At 47.7% G+C, this 24,132-nt stretch overlaps 1 protein-coding gene across 4 annotated transcripts in view; it reads right to left on the minus strand.

The window, feature by feature from the left end:
• Nucleotides 1–24,132, minus strand: part of abr (ABR activator of RhoGEF and GTPase) — a 138,661-nt gene that overhangs the window by 7,118 nt on the left and 107,411 nt on the right. For 3 of the 4 annotated variants that reach the window (XM_076274762.1, XM_076274763.1, XM_076274764.1), the window contains 3 exons: nt 921–980; nt 341–450; nt 76–215 (listed from right to left, as the gene is read on the minus strand). In XM_076274762.1, the coding sequence (XP_076130877.1) occupies nt 76–215; nt 341–450; nt 921–980 (310 nt within the window). Of the gene's footprint in view, nt 1–75; nt 216–340; nt 451–920; nt 981–11,530; nt 11,727–24,132 lie in introns of those variants that run through there. The other variant, XM_076274765.1, reaches the window with a different exon arrangement.

The following is a 24,132-nucleotide window of genomic DNA, read 5'->3' on the forward strand; positions in this document are numbered from 1 at the left end:
TTAACTATGACAGATGGTGATGATGGCTACTAAAGACCGCTGAGGATGAAGACTAAATAGTGGTGAGGCTCTTACTGGTGTCAAATGCTGCCTTGAGGGCCTGGATGTCCGTGGCCACCCCGGAGATTCTGTAGATGCCCACTTCCTCGATGCCCCTTTTCTCCACCTCCTCAATGCACTGCCGGACGATGTAAGGCACCTTGGAGCGCTCGCGCCTGGGCAGAAACGCAGCATGGAGGTTGGAGATAAAGATGGTTAGCTGCTAGCAACATTCAATATGCTACAATAAGGGAGAAAATGGTTTAAAGTGGTCAAATTGAAAGGTGCAAGTCTTGCTTACTTTGTTACGACACTGATTTTGACCCCAAAGACCCCGCTCTGCTTCTTAGAGGGAGTCCGCTTCAAGCTCAGGTCCCGACTGGAGAACTTCATGGAGAACTCCACTTTGATCTGTGGGAAATGAGGCAGAGTAGAGGGAAGGGGTGGGGGGTGAGAGAGTCAGTCACATGCACAGTGTGACAAGGACTTCACACAAAGGTTTTTTTCCCTACTTTTTGTTCTTTGCTTTTGATCACTTTGCCGTTGCCATGTCTGTGTGTGTGTGTGTGTGTGTGTGTGTGTGTGTGTGTGTGTGTGTGTGTGTGTGTGTGTGTGTGTGTGTGTGTGTAGGAGAAGGAGGAGGGGGGTATTTAACGTTGTTAAATCACTCTTCCTGTCACTTGTGAGCTATGAGAACTATGAGGATGATGGTGAGAAAGAATGACTACTTCAATTTGACGTTTCCAAAAACGCCTCACGCTCGATGCACCCTCCTGGAACTCTTTCATACTTCAAGCAGGAGAATGATAGTTAATCATAAGACTACAGGAACATGAAGACAAGATGCCTTCCATTTTGAACTAAATTACATGCAGACTTACCCCATTCATCTCAATCACATCCATGTGCCAATTCTTGGACTGCACTGTCTGTGGATCGAGCTGAAAAGAAAAGATTTAGTAAGATTATTATTTCATTCCCCTCATACATTTCACCAAGCAACATGCTTTCCATTTCTTCTCCTCAACAAGCATTTTACAAGGCAAATTCAAGGCCATATTAAATTCTCATTCCGTTCTAAAGACATTCCTTTAAAAGCCATTTGGGAGACATTAATAGTTAAGGCATTTTGAGTAACCCGTCCTGCTTGGCCCAGCCTGAAGCCCATATCTGGAGTTAGTCCACAGGTGATGATGCATGGAGCAACTTGTTGAGCAATGCTGCTGGGTAATCACATGACCGGTTATTAACTTTCGGATTGGATGATTGCAGCAAGCTGCCCTCTGATGATTAAATATCTCCAGATAAAAATCACTTGCCCAATATCAAAGGGAAAGTGCCCGAACATCACCACTAAAACAACACTACATTTCCTGGCAACATTGCTCAACAAGTTCCCCTGTGTATCATCAACCTCATACTCCCCCATCCACTGCCTTCCTCTCTCCTGGTGTTTGTGAGAGGAACAGGACACTGGCCCAGCAGAAAAGTGACGTCACAAAGCCAAGATGCTAAGAGCTTTTTAGCTGGGAACAAAACCCCCCTAAATATATGTAAAAATGTGAGCAAATGTGAGAGTGTGAGTTCTGTTGTTTTTCCGATTCCAGATAATAGGTTGACACCTTGCTATTTCCAAGAATTTCAGCCTCTACTGTTTGTCCTTGACAAACAAGGCATAATTAAGTTTCCACATCAGACGGTGGGCTATTTTCTGCAACAGTCTTTTCTGAAGACAGTTTTCCATCTGCCTCCCCTGTGGAAATTCCCGAACAGTCCAGCCTACTTCTTCAAAAAATCCCTGGGAACTCCAGATCAAGCCTTTTCTTTTTCAATTTGTGGGATGCGGACTATCTGATAAAGTGAATTCTGTAGTAAGGCAATGTGTGTGTGTGTGTGTGTGTGTATGTGTGTGTGTGTGTGTATACACACTCACACATGCATTGTAACACACATTGCATGTGCATTTTTGTGTGTGAGCAAGCAGTGGTATTTCTGACAAACAGGATGGGGGATGAAGTCTCCTGGGAGCAGCCATTCCCTTCTTTCCAGTTTCCAGTGAGTCTAATCTTAAATGTGAAGAGCATCTCTATATCCCAAAACAGGCCTCAGCACATGGCCTCTGAGCTAACAGTGCTGCAGGCACAGACACCTGCTGAGTCCGGCCCTCTCCGGCTATGAGAAAGACCCCTGTGTCACGGACCGACATTGTTCCCGTCTCTGTTTACACATCTGGAGGCCCACACTGCTCTAAAACAAGTTTAATGTCACAAACAACCACACACAGACACGCACTCACACATTACACACACAACACACACACACACACACACAGATGGTTGCAATGCTCACATACACAGACACATTAAACACACACACACACACACACACACACAAACACACACAGATGCTTTCCCTATGCTGACAGGGGTTTTCCCTCAGTCCTCAGTGAGCAACATGGTTCTGGTATGATGAAGCGCAGGCTTTCGTCTGGGGGAACCTGTCTCTCAGGCCGCGTTCTCAGGACGGACGGACAAGGGGGTGATACAAACACACTCCAGAGCTATGCTCGGCATCTGGCCTCCAGGACACGGCCGATGGCTTTAGCAGCCCAACTCAACTGCGGCCGCTAACAAGCACACCGCCTTCAGTGTACGTTGTAAAGATTGACTCAGACCGCCTTCAGTGTGTGTTGTAAAGATTGACTCAGGAGTGGAGTAAAGGGTCTCATACATGGAATACACTACGCACAACGAAACAACAGAAGCTTCAGATGACTGTTTTCAAGGAAAGTACACAAATCATATAACAATTATGGCACAATAAGGATATGATGTCCAAAAAAAAGATGCTGAGGAAAATTTCGCTAAGTCAATTACCAAGAAAGGAAAAGAGGGCATGCTGAAAATGCTTTACTCCCTCGACAATTAACGTCAACGTAAGACTAGTGTAAACTTTCTTTATGCGCCTCGAGACGCGAATGTGTAACTCTATTCTTCATGTCAAACTCACATTAGCTCTCATTTGTGAGGTTTCTGAGAACTGCTGCACGCACAAAGCCCACAGCATCACCACACTCAATTATCATTACTCTTGCAGACCATGTTGAAGCAATCCAGATCGAATTTCACGACAACAATCACTCACAGTCGCTTTCCCCAATCTGTAGCTCACCATCACTTACGGGTAACTACAACTATGTGATTACATTAGTGTTCTCACTATTATCTGCTCATTAAAAACACAAGGCGCTCTGTTTTACTAGCAAATCACTTATGAACTACTACTTATTGCCGTATTCATCGAGACGGCTATCGCTCTAATTAGCCTCATTATAAAATTGACATTCGAAATCAGGCTGCTAAGACCTGATCTGTGTTGGTGCCCATTTTCACAGCAGGGACTGGGCTCTTTAAAATGAGGCCGGGCTAATCACTGCATTTTGGGTCTGTACAGGCCACTGCCAGAATTGTCTTTGGACCGAAGCCCAGAGCTCCCTCTCTGATGAGTCCTCCAGGGGCTCCCCAAAAAAAGGCTCCCAAACTCCACAGACGCGGCTGCCTCTCCCCTTCCTCTCTCTCCTTGCTCCACGTCTCTCTCAATTTAACCCTGAGTACAGACGTTATTAAAAATATATGGAGTCAAGCAGGGCCAGAGGACCTACAGAGCAAATCTCTTAATGCGCCCCACTGACTGACCTGCTGAGAGGCCACGGTGATCGCTTGGCCCAGAAACTGAAAGCCCAACAGGAGCGAACCACATCTCTCCACTTCTATCTACCCTACCATGGGAAATGTTATGGCTAAAGGGATAATCCCAAGCCGCCTTTAAAAAAAAAAAAGTACCGCATAGTTGTGGGTTTACTTACAACAGAGTATGCAACTGATTTCCAGGAGAGATTTAAGCATGGCCGTCTCAGCTTAGGGCTTGATGAGAAAAGAATCATATCGGTTTCATGAAAAAACTTCCCTTAGATGCAGGCTACTGATCACATGAATGAGTGCTGTGCCCACAGACTGATACAATAAAGAATGTCCAAAAAGGTTTGGAGGGCTGTTTGACTGACCTGCTGACAGCCAATCAGAATGGCGAGTAACTCCTGTACTACAAAGCATATCCGAAGGATATAGCGATCAAAAGCGGGACAAGACAAAGACCAAAGACTCCACTGTCTGTTTTCATTAATCTTTAAATGGAGAAGAAAACCGTATGCCAGTGTTTTATCTCTGAAACCAACCTAGGCTCAGATTGATAGCACATGCAGAAGAAGAACAAAGTGGAGGATGTACATAAAACCACCATATACCAATCATGGCTTGGATTAAAAAACTGCTGACCTTTTTAAACACCTTTCCTATTTCCTCTAAATATCAATCTGGCCAGACAAAGGAAGAGTTCCTGAACATATGTCCAGTAAAACTGCCATTGACGTCAGTCTATCTGACTAGACAATAAACTCAAGCTCTGTTTCAAATTCAGTCATTATTGTCTTTGTAATTATACGCGCATGTGGGCATTGAATGTTAACAGATGATTATAGGAAAGAGAGATGAGAGAGAAACAGAGAAAGAGTTATGAGACAGAGAAAAGAGAGAGAAGACAGAGAGAGAAGACGAACAGTGTGTGTGTGTGAGAGAGGGAACAATCCCAAAATTCTGCACAGAATGTGTGCAACTGTTTGTGACAAGGCAGTATGGCTCTCCACTGTGTCCCTTTGAGTTCCTCTGTGGGCTCAGCCACTGTGTGCCTCTGTGACGGCACGGCAGGAACATCATGTTCCCCTCAACGTTCTCCACAGACTCTGCTGCTGCTACTGCTGCGGCAGGCCAGGCATCCCTCCAACAGGCCTCAGAGGCACATAAAGCCCATCTCCCCCACCCGTCTGCTACAGACTGGACCTCGGGGCACGAGTGCTCAACAGGGTCATCTGCTGGTGGTAGTGGTGGGCTGTGTGTGTGTGTGTGTGTGTGTGTGTGTGTGTGTGTGTGTGTGTGTGTGTGTGTGTGTGTGTGTGTGTGTGTGTGTGTGTGTGTGTGCGCGTCTGTGTGAGCAGATAAGACCTCCTGCTTACTGCAGAGGGGATCCTCTCGTCTCCTCTCATCCCATTTAGTTTTTTTTTTTTGGTGTAGAGTAGCACAAGACGACGTGAGCCGACACCGACGTGGCTATGGGCCGCACTCTGAGACTCATGTGGTGGCCACTTGTTTCTAGGCTTCTGTAGCTGGAGGCCTTCAAACCTCATTGTGCATATGTCTGTGTACAGAGACGTGCGCATGTGCACAGCAAATGCTTGGGTTAATGTGACCGCATGCACATAAACCAGAGTAATCATTGTCGGCTCAAGGACTGATTTATGAATAGCTGCAGCGACAGCATATTAAATTACAGTTATTAAAAAGGAAAGCTGTCGGCTGTTTTTTTGTACATAGCTGTAACATGAACATTAACCAAAGTACAACTGGCAGCACAACGCTGGACTGCCATTGTGGTACAACAGCACATACTGTAATAAGGCAAATGAAACACAAAGCAGTACCCACTGTCGAAAGGCAAAGAAATCACTTCAAATGATGTGCAAAAGAGCTATGAAATCATGCACAAAGCTCCCTTTAAACTTCATACAGAGCTAATAAAACCTTAATCTTAATGGGTTCATTAGAATGGAGATGGAAAGGTCCTGCGTTTGCCATTGCCTGAGATGAATAATTAAAAAGAAGCTCTCTGATATGGCACGCTCATTCCCCCTGTTTCATTAGGGCTTTAGTGGATTGTGCTCATCTTTCCAGGGCTTTAATTCGGATGGCTAAATACTCATCGTCTGACTCCCTGTTTTAATTAGCTGCCTCCAAAACTCATTTTAATTAGCAGCTGTGTCTATCACTGTGCATTAGCCATGATTTTTTTTTCTTGTTGTTGTCTCAAAAAACTAAATATCAACATTGGGCTTTGTTTTGTTGAATCTCAATCTAAACAGGAAATCATTTGTTTGTTTACAACATTGAGAGTCATCGCATGAGGCTATGTATGATGTGGGCGGTGCTGTTTGCCGCTGGCAAGAAGGGGGGAAAGGGATGTGCGATTAGTGAACATGGCGATGGATGGATGCTGTTCAACACCAACACACGAGAGCTTGTTTCTCCTGGTCATGGGTAGAAACACGCTCATAGTGACTCAAAAGGAGCCAATGGTGGCCCATGTCTTGGTGCTAAGATGCTGAGGAAAGCACTGACAGTGAAGGAGGGGCGTGAATGTATGGAGGCTAGCATGTCTGGCTTTGGCCCAGTTCTCCTGTCTCTGTCTTATATAACACAGAGCTTTTTACATAACATACATGGCCAATGCATGAGTGAAGATACAGTCTGAGAGTCTTCCATGAGACACACATGAGGAGAAAAACACACGCATGTATCCAAGGACACGACGCTGGCAGCCTCTTGCTGACCTCTGCTGAATAAACAATGAAACACATCACTGAAATGGCATTTTAAATGTGCTATGCACAGAATGCCGATGAATCTGGTTTTCTTATCAAGTTCTCCTGTTTCGAGTCGGGCCAAAAGTGTCATAGTGAGCCCTGGCACTTCGCTCACACGGCTGATTTGTGGGAACACTGGTGTAATTACACAACTATTCTGGGGTTGCAGTAGGGTCACTCTAATATTTACCTAAGAGACTTGATGCATTTCGCTGATGTCAGACCTTGCTTGAGTTTGAGTGGTTTCCAGTAAGTGAACAAGCGCCATACAGGAAGTTTTAATTTCTCCGATGACTAAGAGGAGAGGAGAGTCATCGAGGCCTCTTACAGCAAACACATCATGCCGATAGGGCTTAACTACTTTTAAGTTGATCCACAAGTAGAAGTATGTTAACCCTTTAAACCCTCCAAAATAATAACAGGAGTATGAACAAATGCAATGTTTAAAAAATTGATATTAGCACCAAAATTAGTACAACTTGTCAGAAATGATCACACTTTGCCAACTTAATGAACATTGGCTTGTTAGTAAGAGGAAAGAGACCCCTGAAATAGTCTTTGCAAATGAGGCGTGACTCTGAGTGGAGAGGGAAGCCACTAGTGGACTAATTACATGATGAATGGGAGGCGGTGTGAAGAGCAGCGCCACTGTGACCTTCCACACCACGTAAAGAGCAACTCGCCGCCACAGAGGCCTTTCTCTCCCCGGCAAGGGTGGGGATCAGCGCTAAAACCCAGCGGGGGAGCGGAGAGGGTCATCCCCGGCACCCTGCACCCCTCCCTCTCCCTGTGGAATTCATTATCCAATCAGGGGGGCCTTGTTAGCCACTGACGCAGGGCATAATAGGACGCTGGACGGGGGGTCTGGGGGTCCCCAGCAGGTGACTGCCGGAAGATTTATGTTCCCCAGTAAATGGGGCCATTAGGGGCCGGCTGGCATTTTCAAGGCCCTTTAAAAAGGCCAGGGGGCCACTGGCCTCTTCTTAATCACTGACACTGTACCGTACGAAAATCACCATACTAAAATGGGAAACTTGAGTCTGGAAGTCAAAGCCTGGTCTGGATATTAAAGCATCCAAAATGATATATTGTTAGGTTCATGAGCTGTCTGTGTATTCATTTATGTATTGTTTTTGTGCTTTAAATACAATTTTCAATCCAAGTAAATGTGCTCTATGGCATGGATGTAGTTGTGTTACACTGTGGTGCTGTTGTGGTTAAGTGAAACTGTCTTGCGGTGACCGTCATGACAACTGTGGAATGGACTGAGATGGAATGTGATGCGACGGCTTCAGCCTGCCAGTCTGGGCCTGGCTGAAACATCTGCCTGTGCTCTCCGCAGAGTTAATTAAAACCAGCCAGCTATCCTGAGACCAGACACTGTGGCCCTTCTCTCCATCATCCTCCCCGGAGAACTCTGCCATGACTGTCCCGTACCCCCCCTCGCTCTCATTTCCTCCTCTTGCATTTGTCCCCCATTAACCTGCGTCCTCTGTGCTTGTTCTTTCCAACCCCCCCCCCCTCATCTCCCCCACCCCCCCTCCTTCTTTCTCCCTTACTAACCTCACTCACTCACTCTCCTTCCCTCTCTCTCTCTCTCTCTCTCTCATTCTGTATTCAGGGAGTGGTGGCTGTGCTAAGAGGTGTAGCTCTTCTCCTGGTTAATGCCCTCATTCTCCTTCTCCCCTGCAGGATGAAAGCTGCATTGTGACATTCGGTGTCTCTGACCCAGGCACGCTAACACACATACACCAAACACACACACACACACACACACACACACACACGTGCGCACGCACTCTCCTGCAACTGAGACTTCATTCAGAAAAGCGGCGGGTCACACCCACACGACCTCAAAGCCTCATTCAGCAGGCGAGCACAAGCAGCACCGTGATGCGTGCAAATGTGTGTAAATGTGCCACTGTGTGTAGTGCACCAGGATCTGCTGAGAATGGCAACTTGGCCTGTGCTTCATGCTTTACTGTACAATACATGAAGAGGGTCTGCATCCGCAGTCCAGGGTGATGAAGGATGAAGACAGCTCTCACCGGCGATCAATACCGTAAATGATGTGTGTGTGCACATCAGCAAATCTCGCCCTACGTTTATGTATCTACCCATCAGCATTATGGATACAAATCTATACAGCCACATTGTACAGTATATCTGAATCTGTATATCTCACACAAGCTTGACACACTACAGTTTTTAAAAAAAAAAACAGACACAACGCCACACACACACACACACACACACACACACACACACACACACACACACACACAAGCACTTAAACCTGGTGGATATCAGCAACAGCAGTGCAGTCAGACTGCGCCCATGTGAAGACGTGCTCAGTGCCACTGATCTACTGTAATGTCCTACAGTATGTGGACAGGCCGAGGGGTCGATGCAGTGAATCCGAGTATCGGGCACCCTAATCCTGCTGGTCTTATGCAGACGGTGTCAGGAGAGAGAGAGTGCGGAGCCGAGGGGATGGGGATGCTCTCTCGCCCGGGGCATGGACCTCTGCATGCCCCGGCCCCTGGGCTCAGGAGTTAAGGCCTGGCCTCCTGATTTCTTTGTTCTCCCCTTGCCGGGGTCTGTAAGCTTATGCACATAAATGACTGTTTCAAAGTGCTGGCAGTGCAGATGCAGTACAAGGAAGAGACCTGGTTTTTACACACCCTCACGGCATTCTCTCACTCTCACACAAACACCAGCTTGCTTGTTCATTCTCACTTTCTCACTCTCTCCAACATACACACACACCCTAACACACCAACACAGACACACACACTCAGACACATTCACACACACTCAGACACATTCAAACACATACACACCAAAACACACACACACACACCAAAACACACACACACACACACACACACACACACACACACACACACACACACACACACACCAAAACACACACACACTTTGCCGCATGCAAAGTAGAGAGAACAGATTCACTCCTCTCCGGGTCTGCAGAGGCACCGGAACACCAGCCCTGTAGGGGCTCTGTTGCTGCTGCGCTCTGCTGCATCCAACACAGCCAGAACCACCGTCTCCAGTTACCGCACGGCAACACAGCCCACTCGGCCAGCACTCTGCCAACGCAGAGCAATTGCAAATGGCAGATACTGAGATACAAATCCCAGATGTTACCAGCAAAAATGGTGTGCCTTTCAGAACATAGCGGCTTTAGACTGATGGGATTGATTTCAGTGTATGACAGAAACAGCAACATCCAGAACACCCCTTGCCTCCCCCCCCCCTCTCTCATACATATACACACACACACACACACACTCACACAAAAACGGATACAATCCCGTTGTTTGTGTTTAACCCAGAATCTGCAGCTAATTTGAGACACAGAGGAAGCAGTCATGAGAGTGAATTAGTATTGTTGAGCATAAATCAGACGCAGCTTCAGCGCGCCTCCTGCTCCAGCATATGTCAACAGACAGATGAATGGGCCCGCTTGTGAGGGGCTCTGTGTGAGCACACATGCCAGGAGTGGAGGAGCACGGCCAGCTAGCAGATGACTACAACAACAACGGACAGACAGACAGACAGACAGACAGACATGAGAGACATGGTGTGCGAGTGTGTGTCTGAGAGAGAGAGAGAGAGAGAGAAAGATATAAAAACAATAAAATGTTATCTGATATTCCTTTCTAGCCATTTTTTACCAATTTTTACTAATTTTTTACTTTCTCTCTCTCACACACACACACACACACACACACACACACACACACACGCACAGACACACACGCACACGCACAGACACACATGCACAGCTCTACATGAAGGAGTACAACAACCGCAACTCTCTCTCCTGAGCACCAGCTGCTGAGAGGTCGCCATGGACACTGAGCCACAAAAACAGAGCCAAGACTGGAGCCATGCATTCCACTGAAATTACGGCTAACTTGCCAAGCCATGTGCAACCCTAACCCTTCATCCTGCTGCCTTCCAAACTGAAACCCTATAGTTGCACCTTTAGCATACACAGAGCTGTTGAAAGGACATGCATGACAGAAATGTCATGTGAAGCAAAGAAATGAGTCTAGAGTGCAACAGAAATGTCATGTGGAGCAAATAAATGACTCTAGAATGCTAGCCACATCCACTCAGCAATATGGTTCCTATTGTATGTCACACTCTATGATATATTGTGCCATAAGTCACGGTGCAGTGAGTGACAGTCTCTGGTGCACATCAAACACGGCTGATGGATGCAGAGTGTGTGGTGTGGTGCGTGTGATGCGGCCGTATATTTACCACCCCCCTCAGGTCCCACAAACACAAACACTGGCCCCTGGACAGCCGTCAGTGTTGAGGGAGAGTGTGTAAAGCCCTTGTGCTGACCCTGGGTCAGGTTAGTACAGTTGAGTTTAAATCTCCCTCACCACACGCTGCCTTTGTTCTGGAGCACGTGTCCAAAGCGTGCACTTGTGGTCTGGACTGAACAGGCGTGTGTGTTTGCATGAGAGTGTGGCATGGACAGGCACAGGCAGAAGCGCCATGCACATTCCTGGCAATACACTGACACAATTGCCAAAAAAGGCATCCACTGTGTGCATGCACAGCCACTCACCCACACAAACAAACAACAAACACAACTGCAGTGTCAAATTTGGATGATATTTTCCTGCCCTCAGGTTGTCTTTTAAAGTGCACGGCGCAATTTCAAATCAATGCTGGTTACGGAACAATATAAAGATTTAGTTCATTGTTATTCTTAGAATACTGAATTATTGTACCTTACTTGTTTTAGTCACTCAATAGCAATTCCATAATCAACCCATGCAAGCTTTAGATGTGCCATTCACAAACACTTTACACTTTTGCTGCAGAAGAATCTGAAACTACGTGCTGAGACAGAAAGAGGAGAGGGAGATGAGGAGAGAGCCGACTGAAGAGAAAGAGACGAGAGGATGATCAGAAGAGAGGAGAAGAGACGAGAAGAAAAGAGACAGGGGGAGCAGGGTGAAGGAGCGTGAAGACCTTTTGTCTGAGGAGCTTGCTGCGTACGCGGCCCCACAGCTTGGCGCCGGTGTTGGTGTGTCTCTTAACGGCGGGGAGGTCATCCAGGCAGTGCTGCTCCAGCCGCTCACACACCGTGTTCAGGTTGTGGTCCGCCACCATGATCTCGGTCATCCTGCCGGGCTGCCGGCCGCTGTTGCCCCGCTCACGGGGTGGGGGGAGGGGGGGACAGGCGGGGGAGGGAGGGCAGGTGGGGGGTGCTACACGAGCGCGAGCGAGAAGGGAGCCACTGACAGGTCCACGGCTCTTTTTACCCCACACAAGTCAACCACCCCAAAACACCAACACAAACCAACTCTCAGAAATCAACACGAAAAAAATACTACTGTTTCCCGTCAAAAAAAGCCTCAAGCTGCCTGTCTCTCAAACACACTACGAGTGAATGGAGTGGTTAAAAAAACAAGACAGATCAGAGTAAAAAAAAGTCCGAGAAATGAAGAGGGAAAGCGTGGAAGACGCGGCTCATTCCTGGAGAATAGGAGAGAACAGTGCCATGGTTCTGGATCCCCTCTTCTTTCTGCTCCTTTAATCCTCAACAATTCCTCTCTGGTTTCCTCTCAGGGTTTCAGGCTAATTCCACAGGCAGCTGCCAGCATCTCCTCTTCTGCTCTGCTTCTGCTCTGCTCTGCGCTCGATCTGATCTCCAGTAACACAAACAGGGCGAGAGGAGGAGGAGGAGGATAGAGAGGCAGAGAGTGGGAGTGGGAGAAGGAGGGAGGGAGGGAGCAATAGAGAGAGAGAGAGCTGAGAGAGGAGGGGGGAGTGGATGAGCTGCTGCCATCACTAAACAGTACAGAGTATCCAGATGTGTGTGTGTGACTGTGTGTGTGTGCGTGTGTGTGTGTGTGTGTGACTGTGTGTGTGCGTGTGTGTGTGTGTGTGTTTGACTGTGTGTGTGCGTGTGTGTGTGACTGTGTGTGTGTGTGTGTGCGTGTGTGTGTGCGTTTGATTGAGTGTGTTAGAGAGAGTGAATGAGAGATGGGAGGAGAGAAGCTGTTCTTTGATGCCCAGTGCTTTTCTGTGTAGCAACCCACATAAACCTGGGCACTGATAGGAAATGTAAGTAAAGATCTAGCCATGAATTTCAAGGATGGAAAGAACGGCACATTCCAACTGTGGGGCAAACACACCTTTAATGTTCATGCATTTCTAGATTTAAAGAGTCTTCATGCACTTCCATCAAAAAAAAAAATCAAAGCATTTTCTTTTCCTTTCTCCCTCGCTGAATTCCCCAAGATCCCTGTGGATCAAGGCACGCACACACACATCCACACACTTCACTGGCTTCTCCCCGTTATGTAAGTGTGAGTGGGCTTCATCAGCCACTTTCTCTCTCTCTCTCTCTTACACAGACACTCTCTCTCCCTCTCTTTCACACACACACACTCTCTCTCTCTCTCTTACACAGACACTCTCTCTCTCCCTCTCTTTCACACACACACACACACTCTCTCTCTCTCTTACACAGACACTCTCTCTCTCCCTCTCTTTCTTTCACACACACACACACTCTCTCTCTCTCTCTCTCTCTCTCTCTCTCCACGCTCTGCACAGAGCGTCCTCTTGAGACCAGCTCCGGTCTAATTGATCCTGAGTGTTTCCGCCATGTTGGCCAACCCCTCCGCCCCCCTCCACTCCTCCTCCATCACATGCCACCCTTCCCCCACGGTCCCCCACTAGAGTGGCCTTCACAACGGAGCTGAGGGGAGCGCAATCACTGCCACTGCAATACCCAACTCAACACAGAGACATGGTGGAGATGGAAACAGGTAGAAATGGGATGTTGACCAATCTTCCTAGGCTACACCTGAATGATTTAAAACGTTGCACTTGACCACACTGATGGACATACACAAGACACACAAACACAGACACACACACAGACACACACACAGTATACAGTATATGGATATACATGGTCTATGTCCTGTAGTAAAGCTAAAAATGCTATGCCAGAGAGAGCCAGTGGTCTGTGTGAGCTAAAGCACAGGATGTACAGTACTGTACCACATAGCCAGTAACACAGCACTCGCGCCCTTATCAGTGGCTCTCAATCTTCCTTAGGAGGCCCGCAGAGAGCTTCAGAGCACATGTCTTACTGTACACGCGGCGCGCAGACTCACCGTCTGCAACATGACAACCAACATCTGTGAGTCACTCCGCAGTGCTTCACGCTCATGTGTGCATGAGGGTATCCACGCGCCACCGGCAAACATCCACTTGGAGCATGAAACATCGGCCTGAATTTCACCGTGAGTCATACACACACACACGCGCGCGGAGCGTGACTTACACGAGCAAGCCCTGGCGCTGTTGGCTGCAGCGTCTTACAGAAACCTGAAGCTAACAGGTACTGAGGGAGTCGGGACAGCACGTGGAGTCGGCCGCATCCATCACGGCGCGGTGAAGAAAGTGGAACGGAGATGAGAGCGCAGAGAGGGGCACAGTCTGTTCTTGGCTGTCGGACGGCCTTCCTCCGAGCTGGGGCACTCTGGGGACGGCGGCGGTGTGAGGGCATATAAGAACACTCAGCGGCGACGGGGTATTTTTAAAACGGAGACAACAGGCATCAAGCATATGCACGCTGGGCTGTGCTGTGCTGTGCTGTGCGTCATTCACTGAGAAAGAATGTTGGAGGGAGTGGGATAAAACACAGCGACCATTCTCAGTTAGGTTGCTGAATGCCCTCAAAATAAAGCAGGGGGTTTGGTGAGAGAGAGAGAAAAGCAACTGCTCTAACCTAAATGGCACTGGGTGTAGAGTGTGCAGGGAGAGCAGCTGTGACATTTCTGTGTTTCTACCCTTTACGTCTACTCTTCACACGAAACCAGCACAGTCACGTAATATGAGGGTAGGATCAACCCAGATTAGAACAACCAAAATGTCTGAGCGTGTGGGGGGAAAAAAGAACAGATTTAGAGTCTGTTATTCCTCTATCTAATGAGGGCAGAAATGACACTTGCTCTCATTAACCCACAAAAACAGAGGGTAGTGTGAATGAGGTGTGTTGTGGGGGGTACGTGTCATTGCCACATGGATCAAGAGTACAAAGCCCAAGAGGGTAAAAGGCATCGTGTGTCACTCTCTCTCTTCTCTCACTCGCTGTTGTTGTTGTGGGTGAGCAGGGCCCCCCTCTGTGTTTGCTGTCACCTTCCCCTCTGGTACAACCTGACCTCACTGCTCTGATACACCTGGAAGCCTGTTTGGAGCATGATGAAAACTGAAAAAGATGAAACAAAGGGGAGAGATGGAGGTCTGAAGGGGTGAGGATCTCATTGTCATTTGAAAGGCTGGGAGGGGAGAGGGGGGATGGGGGTAACTGAGGTAAAGAAGAAGGACCCTCCAGGGCTGTAAGCGAAGGAATAATTAATTTGCTACTTATGACAGGTGTGTCTGACAGAAAGACAAGTGGGTTAAGACACTTTGACAGATGAAGCACACATACCTAACCTTTAGCTACAGATTTTCGTTTTTTATTATTGTGAGAGGGGGAGAGAGGGAGACATGCTTAAGAAAAAGGTTATTTTGGAATTTAATGAGTACGTCTGGCTATGGCTTGCTAGGCAGGGCGGGAGGGGAGTCTTAAGCGACCGAGATCATAAAACAGCCAGAATGGGACTGAGTGGTCAGACCACAGCACGTGCTTTAGAAGCCAGACTCACACTAAAGCACACACCAACTCCATCCACACAAAACACACATCATTCACACCAATGTGTCTCTCTCACTCACACACACATCAACTCCATCTACACACACACACACATCATTCACACTCATGTGTCTATGTCACACACACACACACACACACACACACACACACACACACACACAGACACACACACACACAGAAACAGAAACAGCAGAGTGACGGTTCACACTGTGATGTAATCATGTGTGTCTTTGGTGGCGGTTGGGTTTCTCCTTGGCCACAGTGCCATGCGGAGGCCAGCGCTGCAGGCCTGTGGGCAGAGTTGGGCGGCGGGGCTTGGCAAGGGCCAGGGAGCATATGGCCTCTGGTAGCCCAGGCCCTGGGTGGTGACATCAGCCAGCCGCTCCTCTTAATTATAGATAAACAGCCTGGCACGGCCCCCCTCAGAATTAACTGTTCAGCAGGGGAGGTTTAAACACTAACAAAAGATTCTGATCCGTAACAAAGGTTCTAATATTCCATGCTGAATTCAATGAACCTATATATTTCTTGGAACGTTCATTTCCCAACATTCCCTCAGAATGAAGGGCCAGACCATGCCGCATTTTGAGACGAGCGCTGTTACAGAGCCACAGTTTTTAACGGTGATCTCAGGAAATGAGCCCTCACGTACACCATCACCAGTGCCTTGACACTAGAGGACACACACTCACTTACTGTAGGTCCACATACTGTACTTGACAGTCGCAAGAGAGCCTGTGCTCATTAAGGTAACGGGACGTTAATTAATCTCGGCGACACTTGAGCGATTAATTAGCCGACAGAGTCAGATTATGCAAAGCACATTAAATGGAGTGCTGTTGCTGTTTTCCCTCCGCATCTTTGTTGTTGGGGACATGTTGCTCATTAAGGACTAGAGGACTTCCAATTCGTCCTCACATGGCGCTTGTTCCAGGAAGGTGGCATTGGCGTTTCTCTGGCACTTGAGCGGAACATATGTGGGGGCTTTGGAGAAGGGGGCTCCTGGAGGAGGGCTGCATGGCGGCCATCCAGAGCTGGATGAAAGGCGGAGGGTCCCAGCCTGACCGGGCAGGAAGTAGCCCATGCACTGCTGCGCTCCATGTGTTCTTTAAGAGGTCTTTGAAGTGACAATCACCTTACAGACCCACAGGCCCACCGTAGCCCGCCTCCAAAATCCCCTCCTCCTCCTCCCCCCACTGTGTGTGGCGGCTGCTCTCCTTTCCCCTTCTGTAGAGTTACAGTAACACATACGGCCATAAAAAAGAAATCTGTGCTTTGCCCGCGGAACACCTTCTCACATGAGCGCTAACAGAGGGAAGACGGCGGAGCTGAGCCAACTGTTCTTCTCCTTCAGGGAGGAGAGTGGGGAGGTTACGTGGAGTTGAAGAACACACACACACACACACACACACACACACACACTCGCTCAGCACAGATTTGAAATTCCCATCTCTCTTACACCGTTTCCTCGGAGATCAACGCTTGACGATCAACGCTTGGGCGCCATGGTGGGTGGGTTGAGACATTTTGAAGGCGAGGCATGTTTGTGGCCTCTCATGGAAAGGAAAATGTGCTACTGGAGCATTAAGGAAGAATGAAAAGGATCCACGATGAAATAGCGTAGTGATGGAACTCCAGAAGAGGCTGGGTTGTGGAAAGTGCCAACTGATTTATTATTAAACAAGGTTGAACAACGCTATTGTTAAAAAAGGGGGTGGGGTGGATGGGCTTACTCTAGTGTGAGTGGTAGTGTGTGTGCGTATGAGTGTGTGTGTTTGTGTATTTCTGTTTTTTTGTGTGTATGTATTTATTTATGTGTGTGTGTGTGGGGTGTGTGTGTGTGTGTGTGTGTGTGTGTGTGGGGGGGGGGTGTCTGAGACGACACTGTGATGAGCCCATGTGACAGCTGCCTGATAAAGATTGCCATAAGCCATATCCAGAGCGTGTAATTCGATCAGCGGTGGCAATACAACAGCAATGGCGGCCGCACTATATTTATCCCGCTGTGCCTGAGCTGGAGCTCCAGCTAGGCACTCTAAGAACACTGGGCTGGAGGGAAGGAAGGAGGGGCGCTCACTACGAGCATCCATGACTCACAGGAGGAGACTACGATGGAGACGAGGAGGAGGAGTAGGAGGAGGAGGAGGAGGAGGAGGAGGTGGGCAGGGAGGGTTAGATGGGTGAGAAGGAGGGTAGTGGTCTTTTATCTGCCCGAGCTCAGAGTCTGAGCCCGGATCCTTGAGGGGGACGAGGTCTTCACAGCTTAAGGGCTCCTCCCTTTCATGTTGGGAATCTGTGATAAAAGGTCTGCTAATGAAGAGTTTTAGAACAAAAGCTGGGATCCCGTCATCATTAGCATGGCGCCCAGCCTTTCAAGTGGCCTGCTACTTTTGAGGGAGTCAGCCGCTCAAATATCAGAAAGAGAGAGTGTGTGTGTGTTTTATATATCCCTGACCCATTCTATTTCAGTTCACAGCCTTGTGTGATGACAGGCTCCACACAATGTTATCATTGCTAGGGAGACCAAATCCACACTACTGTACAGGGTCGATAAATCACAGATGCATTCAGAAATGGCCAGGTGGAGGGAAACACAAGCACGAGGCATGGGTGTGATGCAACACTCGTAGAGGAGACAGCAACCATTTCAGAGTGCTGCACGTCGGAGCAGCCTGCTCCCTCTAAACAGCGGCCTGCTGACGGCATTGGCAGCGTCAGTACACATGGCCATATTTAATTCATGTGAAGCATGGCTGACAACCACTCCTATTTCTTTAATTTTATTTATTTATGTTTTTTTTTTTTTTTTTTTTTTGGGGGGGGGGGAATTCTACAGGATATCCACGAAATACTTTCTTGATGCTTTGTGGTATTCTGACAGCTGAAAATGAACCTGCACAATGACCGTGGTGTATCTGTAGTTTATATCGGCTGTGAAGCCTGTAAAAGATGAGGGGTTCTACTCTTGGGAGGGTGTGTGTGTGTGTGTGTGCGGTGTGTGTGTATGTGGTGTGTGTGTATGTGGTATGTGGTGTGTGTGTGTGTGTGTGTATGTGGTGTGTGTGTATGTGGTACTGTATGTGGTGTGTGTGTGTGTGTGTGTGTGTGTGTGTGTGTGTGAGGGGAGTGACCCACATTCTGTTGCTCTGGGCAAGAGGTCCCTGGGATGGTGTGGTTCTGTGTGACAGGTTTCCTTCCTAGACAGACCTCTGAGAGTTTGTTCTGAGATTATGCTCTACATCTCACCCACCCACCCACACAGACTCAAACACATGCACGCACACACACACACACACACACACACACACACACACACACACACACACACACACACACACACACACACACACACACACACACACACACACACACACACACACACACACACACACACACACACACACACACACACACACACACACACACACACACGGAAGCGCACTCACACACGCACACATGCAAGCGCACTCACACGTGCGCACACAAACACACACAATATATATATATATATATATATATAGGCTACATGCATGTACACACATACTACACACATCATTCCAATCACGTGATATCACACATCTTCACACTACTTAAATCATGCATTACTGACCTGAAAAAAACCCTTCATATGCTGTACATTGACCCACTAACCATGTATGCCCTCGTCAAACACACGCAAGAGCCCTTTCCAAACCCTCCTCACCACGCAAGCTGGTGGTGACAAAAAAAACATGCATCGTGTAGCACCAACAATTTAATTTGGGTCTATTGAAGAAGCTGTGCAGAACAAACCAATCAAACAGACTCATTACTCTTTTTAAACCAATTATTGTAGACTCCGACATGCATTTGATCTCATTCCAAAACACATCCATAGCCATTCATGGAAATCTTTCAAACAGCCCCTAATTGAAGCTCAGGTCGGATGATTGTGAAGCTGGTCAAGTCAATCCCTTTGGCCAGTCAATTAACCGCTGCTGACTCTTAACAAAAACACAACATGTCTGCTGACCATCCTGGAATAAGTTGGCTATAGATCATTTCAACTGCATTAACAAACGTGTGATCCTAAAGCATTTCCGGCGGCACAAAAAATAATGGTAAAGTCAACATTTTTTAGAGAATTATGCTGAAGTCTGATTCATTTTCCTTTTAAAGTCTCTGCGTGGGTTTTGAACGTTTCCACCGGAAACCTACTAGGAACAGATTATATACCACATTATATATACCACCATTGTATACCACAACAGCAGCCCTGTGGCCATGCACTGTGTAGGTTAGAGTGACTGCCATTTACAGGAGCACACTTGATATTAACCAGAAACACTTAGAGAACTGGTAGAGAACCCAGGGTACACTGAGGATTGTATCATTTTGCCACATTGTTTATTTAGTGATTGCTGCTATTGACGCATAGAATCAACAAATAAACATCTGTGATAACACCATTCAGCTTGTACAGCCATCAGTCTGTGTTGAGGTGCAAGTGATGCCTGCATCCAGAGGGTACATCTGGGGGAAAGTGCTGTACCACACAGGCAGATGGAGAGGGGTGAGCAACACAAAAGACTAATGGCACCACTGTGCATAACACAAATCAAAATCAATTCCAACCTTCTCATCTTCGGGTTGCACAAAAAAAACCACACAAGGGACTCTGGACTGCCTGTCCTGGACTGCCTGTCTGTCTGTGATCTCACCCTCTCCCTCTCCCTCTCTCTCTCTGGCGATTTGTCCCTGAGAAAAGTGATGAGAGGGTGCAATGTGACCTACTTCCAGGATCTGGGTGGAGGTTGGCCATTTTAAATAATTCAGTGGAGAATATGACTGTCTGCTCGGGCAGGCAGGGGGCGCAGGGTCCGGCTGGCTCACCTAGAGCTGGGAGAGTCCAGGCCAGAGGCCTGAGATGGAGAGGGGGAATGGGTGTGTGAGGACGGATGACCCACTGAGAAAAACAACACTATCATAAGACGAAAGAAACCCACAGCTACAATCATCATCATTATCCCCGCCCCCCAATCACCACTCGTCGTTGCTGTTATTGCCACTGCCAGAACAGGCAGATTAAATGAAATCCTGTCCTCAGAATATCTAACTGGGACACTAGCCTTCATTACAGTTTACCAATAACAGAGACTTGCCCTGATGGTAGAAGGTCAATATGTCTTGGAGGTGGAAAAAAAGTCATTGTCAGCTATCAGTGGGTCCAAACAGCCATTAAGGCCAGAGGGAAAACATAAAGACGATCAATAGAGCCGCCAAAGCTTTCCAAACCTCGCCGTATATTCCCCTAATGAGCTTTTCTCTTCCACAAGACTAAACACAACGTCAACATTACAGGACCAGAACAGTGGGGAGTGGAGAGGCTAATGTGTCATTAAACTACATGCAAAAATATGTTTAGTGTTTTCTCTCTCCCTTTCACTGGTGCCACAGTTGAGAGAGCAGGGAGGAGGGAGAGAGGGTCCTCCACTGGTGTAGTAAGCAAAGCATTTCTCAGCGGCTGATGGCAGGATTACTGAGCAGACCCTAATGACTTCCACATGATTTGATGCCATCCTAGTGGCTTGGGTTACTGCCTTGGCCTCCACTCTGCGTAAACAGAACTCGGTGTTTGCCTGGCGCAGGGCAAACGTTAGCTGGAGCTGTAATCACCATCATCATGATCATCAGCCACCGCAGCCACAGAGCAGCATCAGTGCTCTCCATGTCCAGCCCCTGAAAAAGAAGTTAATGTCATGCCACGGCTGTGGTCGAGTCCCGCAGTTTCATCAGTCAAGATGACGGAGACTCGGACGGAGCCAAGTGCGCATTTCATATCATCTAGCCTGCTTAGCCACAGGGGAGTGAGGAGATGCGGTATTCTCTGGAGCAGATCGCCGCTCGAATAACGAACAGAACAACAGAAAACAATGAAAAGATAATCAAATTGAGAGAAAAAAACATAGGCGAACCCCCCAACCCCCCCCAATCTGATTCCACATTAATGGCAGCCATCTGTTTGTGATTCAGTGTAGGGCTGTGGTGGATTTGTCAAAATTAGATTGAGGGGCTGTGAAAACATATGCCTGTGACAGTGGGAGAATGAGAGAGAGAGAGAGAGAGAGAGAGAGAGAGAGAGAGAGAGAGAGAGAGAGAGAGAGAGAGAGAGAATGACAGGGAGAATGAGAGAGAGAGGGAAAGAGATGAAGAATGAGATGAAGAATGAGAGAGAGAGGAATAAAGAAAAAGAACGAGAGGGAGAATGAGAGAGAGAGAGGGCCACAGAATGAGACAGAAAGAGTAATGACAAAGGCAGAGAGAGATATGTCTGACAATATTTCTGTAAAAGCAGTGAAGAAGAATAGTATGAAAAGACATAAGGAGAGAACTCATGAGGAGGGGAGAGAACTCTGTGTTTACAAACAAGCAGGCTACTGTTCAAGCTGACCTCTTTATCAAAGAGACTCAAACAACAGCATGGCAGAGCATACTGTGCACAACGCCAGGCGCCAGCCCCTCACACACACACACACACACACACACACACACACACGCCCCTCACCCTTTATCCCTGTGTGACTGCCACTGGTGCCACAGGGCTGGCGCACTGCGCCCTCTGCACACAGAACGGGCACCACATGTGCGAGGACCACCCCTGTTGCGTGTGCCACTCGCCCAGCAGTCAGCACCATCAACCCCCCTGCACTTTCTCTCTCTCTCTCTCTCTCTCTCTCTCTCTCTCTCTCTCTGTTATACAACGCTTTACATAATTCATCACTGTTCCCCTCGCTTCGAACACAGTGCCATTTAAAGAAGCACTCTGCAAGTCCCCTCTCCCCACACCCCTCCTGTTCAAGGTAAAAAAGTTGGCAAAGGGGAGTCTCTCTTTCTCTTTCTTTCTCTCTACCTCTCTCTCTCTCTCTCTACCTCTGCACTCTTCATCCTGCCGGCGGGCATCTCTGCGTGTGGCACTGCAGCGAGCGTGCTGGAGTTGACGGTGGGCCTGGCGCGGCGCGCTGCGTTGCGTTGCGTAAGAGTGGCGCTCCAAGCAGGAGCGCTGTCGGGGTGAGAGGGCTGTGCGAGCGAGAGAAGGGGCTGAGGGGAAGGCACAGCAACAGTGGAGCCACACAACACGCACCCCTCAGCCTGCTGGGATTAGGCCATCCTACTCGTGCTCCAATCACAATTAGCCAAATGCTCCAGTATGAAGATGAAGCAAGAAGAGTGATGAAATCTTCTACTTTAACATGGGTAATTCTAACTGTCTGGCAATTCATTACATTTACATTCATACATTATATAATAATATTATTACATGTTATATAAATGTCCTTGGTTAATGGACCATACCACACAGCATGCAGCACATACTGTATGACTCAACCACCTCAGTTTGCCAACAGAGAACCTTAGGGGAGCATTGCTACTTGTACTGTAATTGCTATTTCATTCCCCCCAGTCCCATGTGCTCTCTGCATGGGTTTGCTAGCACGGCCCAGGCGTGGGGAAGGGCAAGTTAGGACTCTTCGGGTGCTGATTAGGAGTCTGTCTTGGCCAGGACACTGTTTTCATATCAAATGGACATTTTTGGAGCTGTACTCATGTTGATTTCATAATGTGTTCTGTGCACAGAAGGTTGTTCATTCCATGGTCTATGAGTATGTTTTCAGGCCTATCGTGACTTTTCTCTTCAGTATTTACAGTATATAAATATTTTATGTGGTTGTTACGGTTGAATGTACAGTTTCCAAGCTGTACTACAGTTTGCTTTGAACTAGTGAGAGCGTTCCCCACATTCATGGGGCAAATAAAAGTAGAAAATAAAAGAGATCAGGCAGGTATCTGAAACAAGAAAGAGTCTTTGAGGCCCAACAGTGTTCCAATCTTCCTCAGCTAAAACCCATAGCAGGAAGTGGCTGATGTCCTGCTGGATCAGGGAGAGGATGCCGAGGGCTTTGGACCACACAGCTAAGATGGGGGGAGAGTGGAAATGAAAGAGGGGCAGATAAGCCCACACTGGTATTCACACACACACACACACACACACACACACACACACACACACCTGCAACAGACACATATGCTGGAGTTCCATATAGGTTGAGGGGTCAAAGTTCAAACTCAGGGTCATGCACCCCTGAGAGGTGATTATTTGTGTCTCTGGTAAATGTAAACACACATATATTGAACTGCACTACCAAGAGAGGGAGAGAGGCAGACAGATGTGTACATAGAAAGATAGTTAGCAAGAGAGAAAGAGACAGAGAGAGAGAGAGAGAGGGAGAAAAAGAGAGTGTGTGAGAGAGATGCTTGTTTGGAAAAGACCTTAAGCCCTCCAGCTAGTGTGCTGACATTACCCTTTGAGGAGACTGGTTCTGTGGTGTCCAGCAGGCCCTGGAACACTGACAGTAAATATTTGATCTGTTCCCATTCATAATTCAGAGGCTGCCCTCCCCCCTCTCCAATCTCAAACAAACAGATGAATGCTTGAGAGCACACACACGAATCTGCTGTCGCAGGAGCAACACACCCACAATGTGGCATTAGGGTCAATTTACTGGAGAGGTGTGAGGCTGAGCAGGATCAATGTTCCATTTGCAGCAGATCTGGCGATTGGATGTGCTGTACTGTAAAGATACGTTCACATAGGCCCTGATCTAAACACAGCTGCATTCTCCGTCTTTGGGCTCATTGTACATATGATTCCTCACAGGACAGTTTCTCTTTATTTCAGTGGAAATGAGGAGACAAACATGTACACAATCATCCACTCACCCACACACACAGGATGCATGTGTATACATAGCATTAACACTAATATTCCACAGATGTTGAGATGTCTGGAAGATATGCATTCAAGTAATGCTCACCGACAGTGAGTCCACAGTAACCCTCAGTGGAGCTCAGT

This window comes from Alosa pseudoharengus, unplaced genomic scaffold (genome assembly GCF_046254945.1).
Source record: "Alosa pseudoharengus isolate Yale_2024_CS ecotype anadromous, Long Island Sound unplaced genomic scaffold, YU_APseudo_1.1 YU_APseudo_1.1_scf_8, whole genome shotgun sequence".
In the NCBI taxonomy this organism is placed as follows: Eukaryota; Metazoa; Chordata; class Actinopteri; order Clupeiformes; family Clupeidae; genus Alosa; species Alosa pseudoharengus.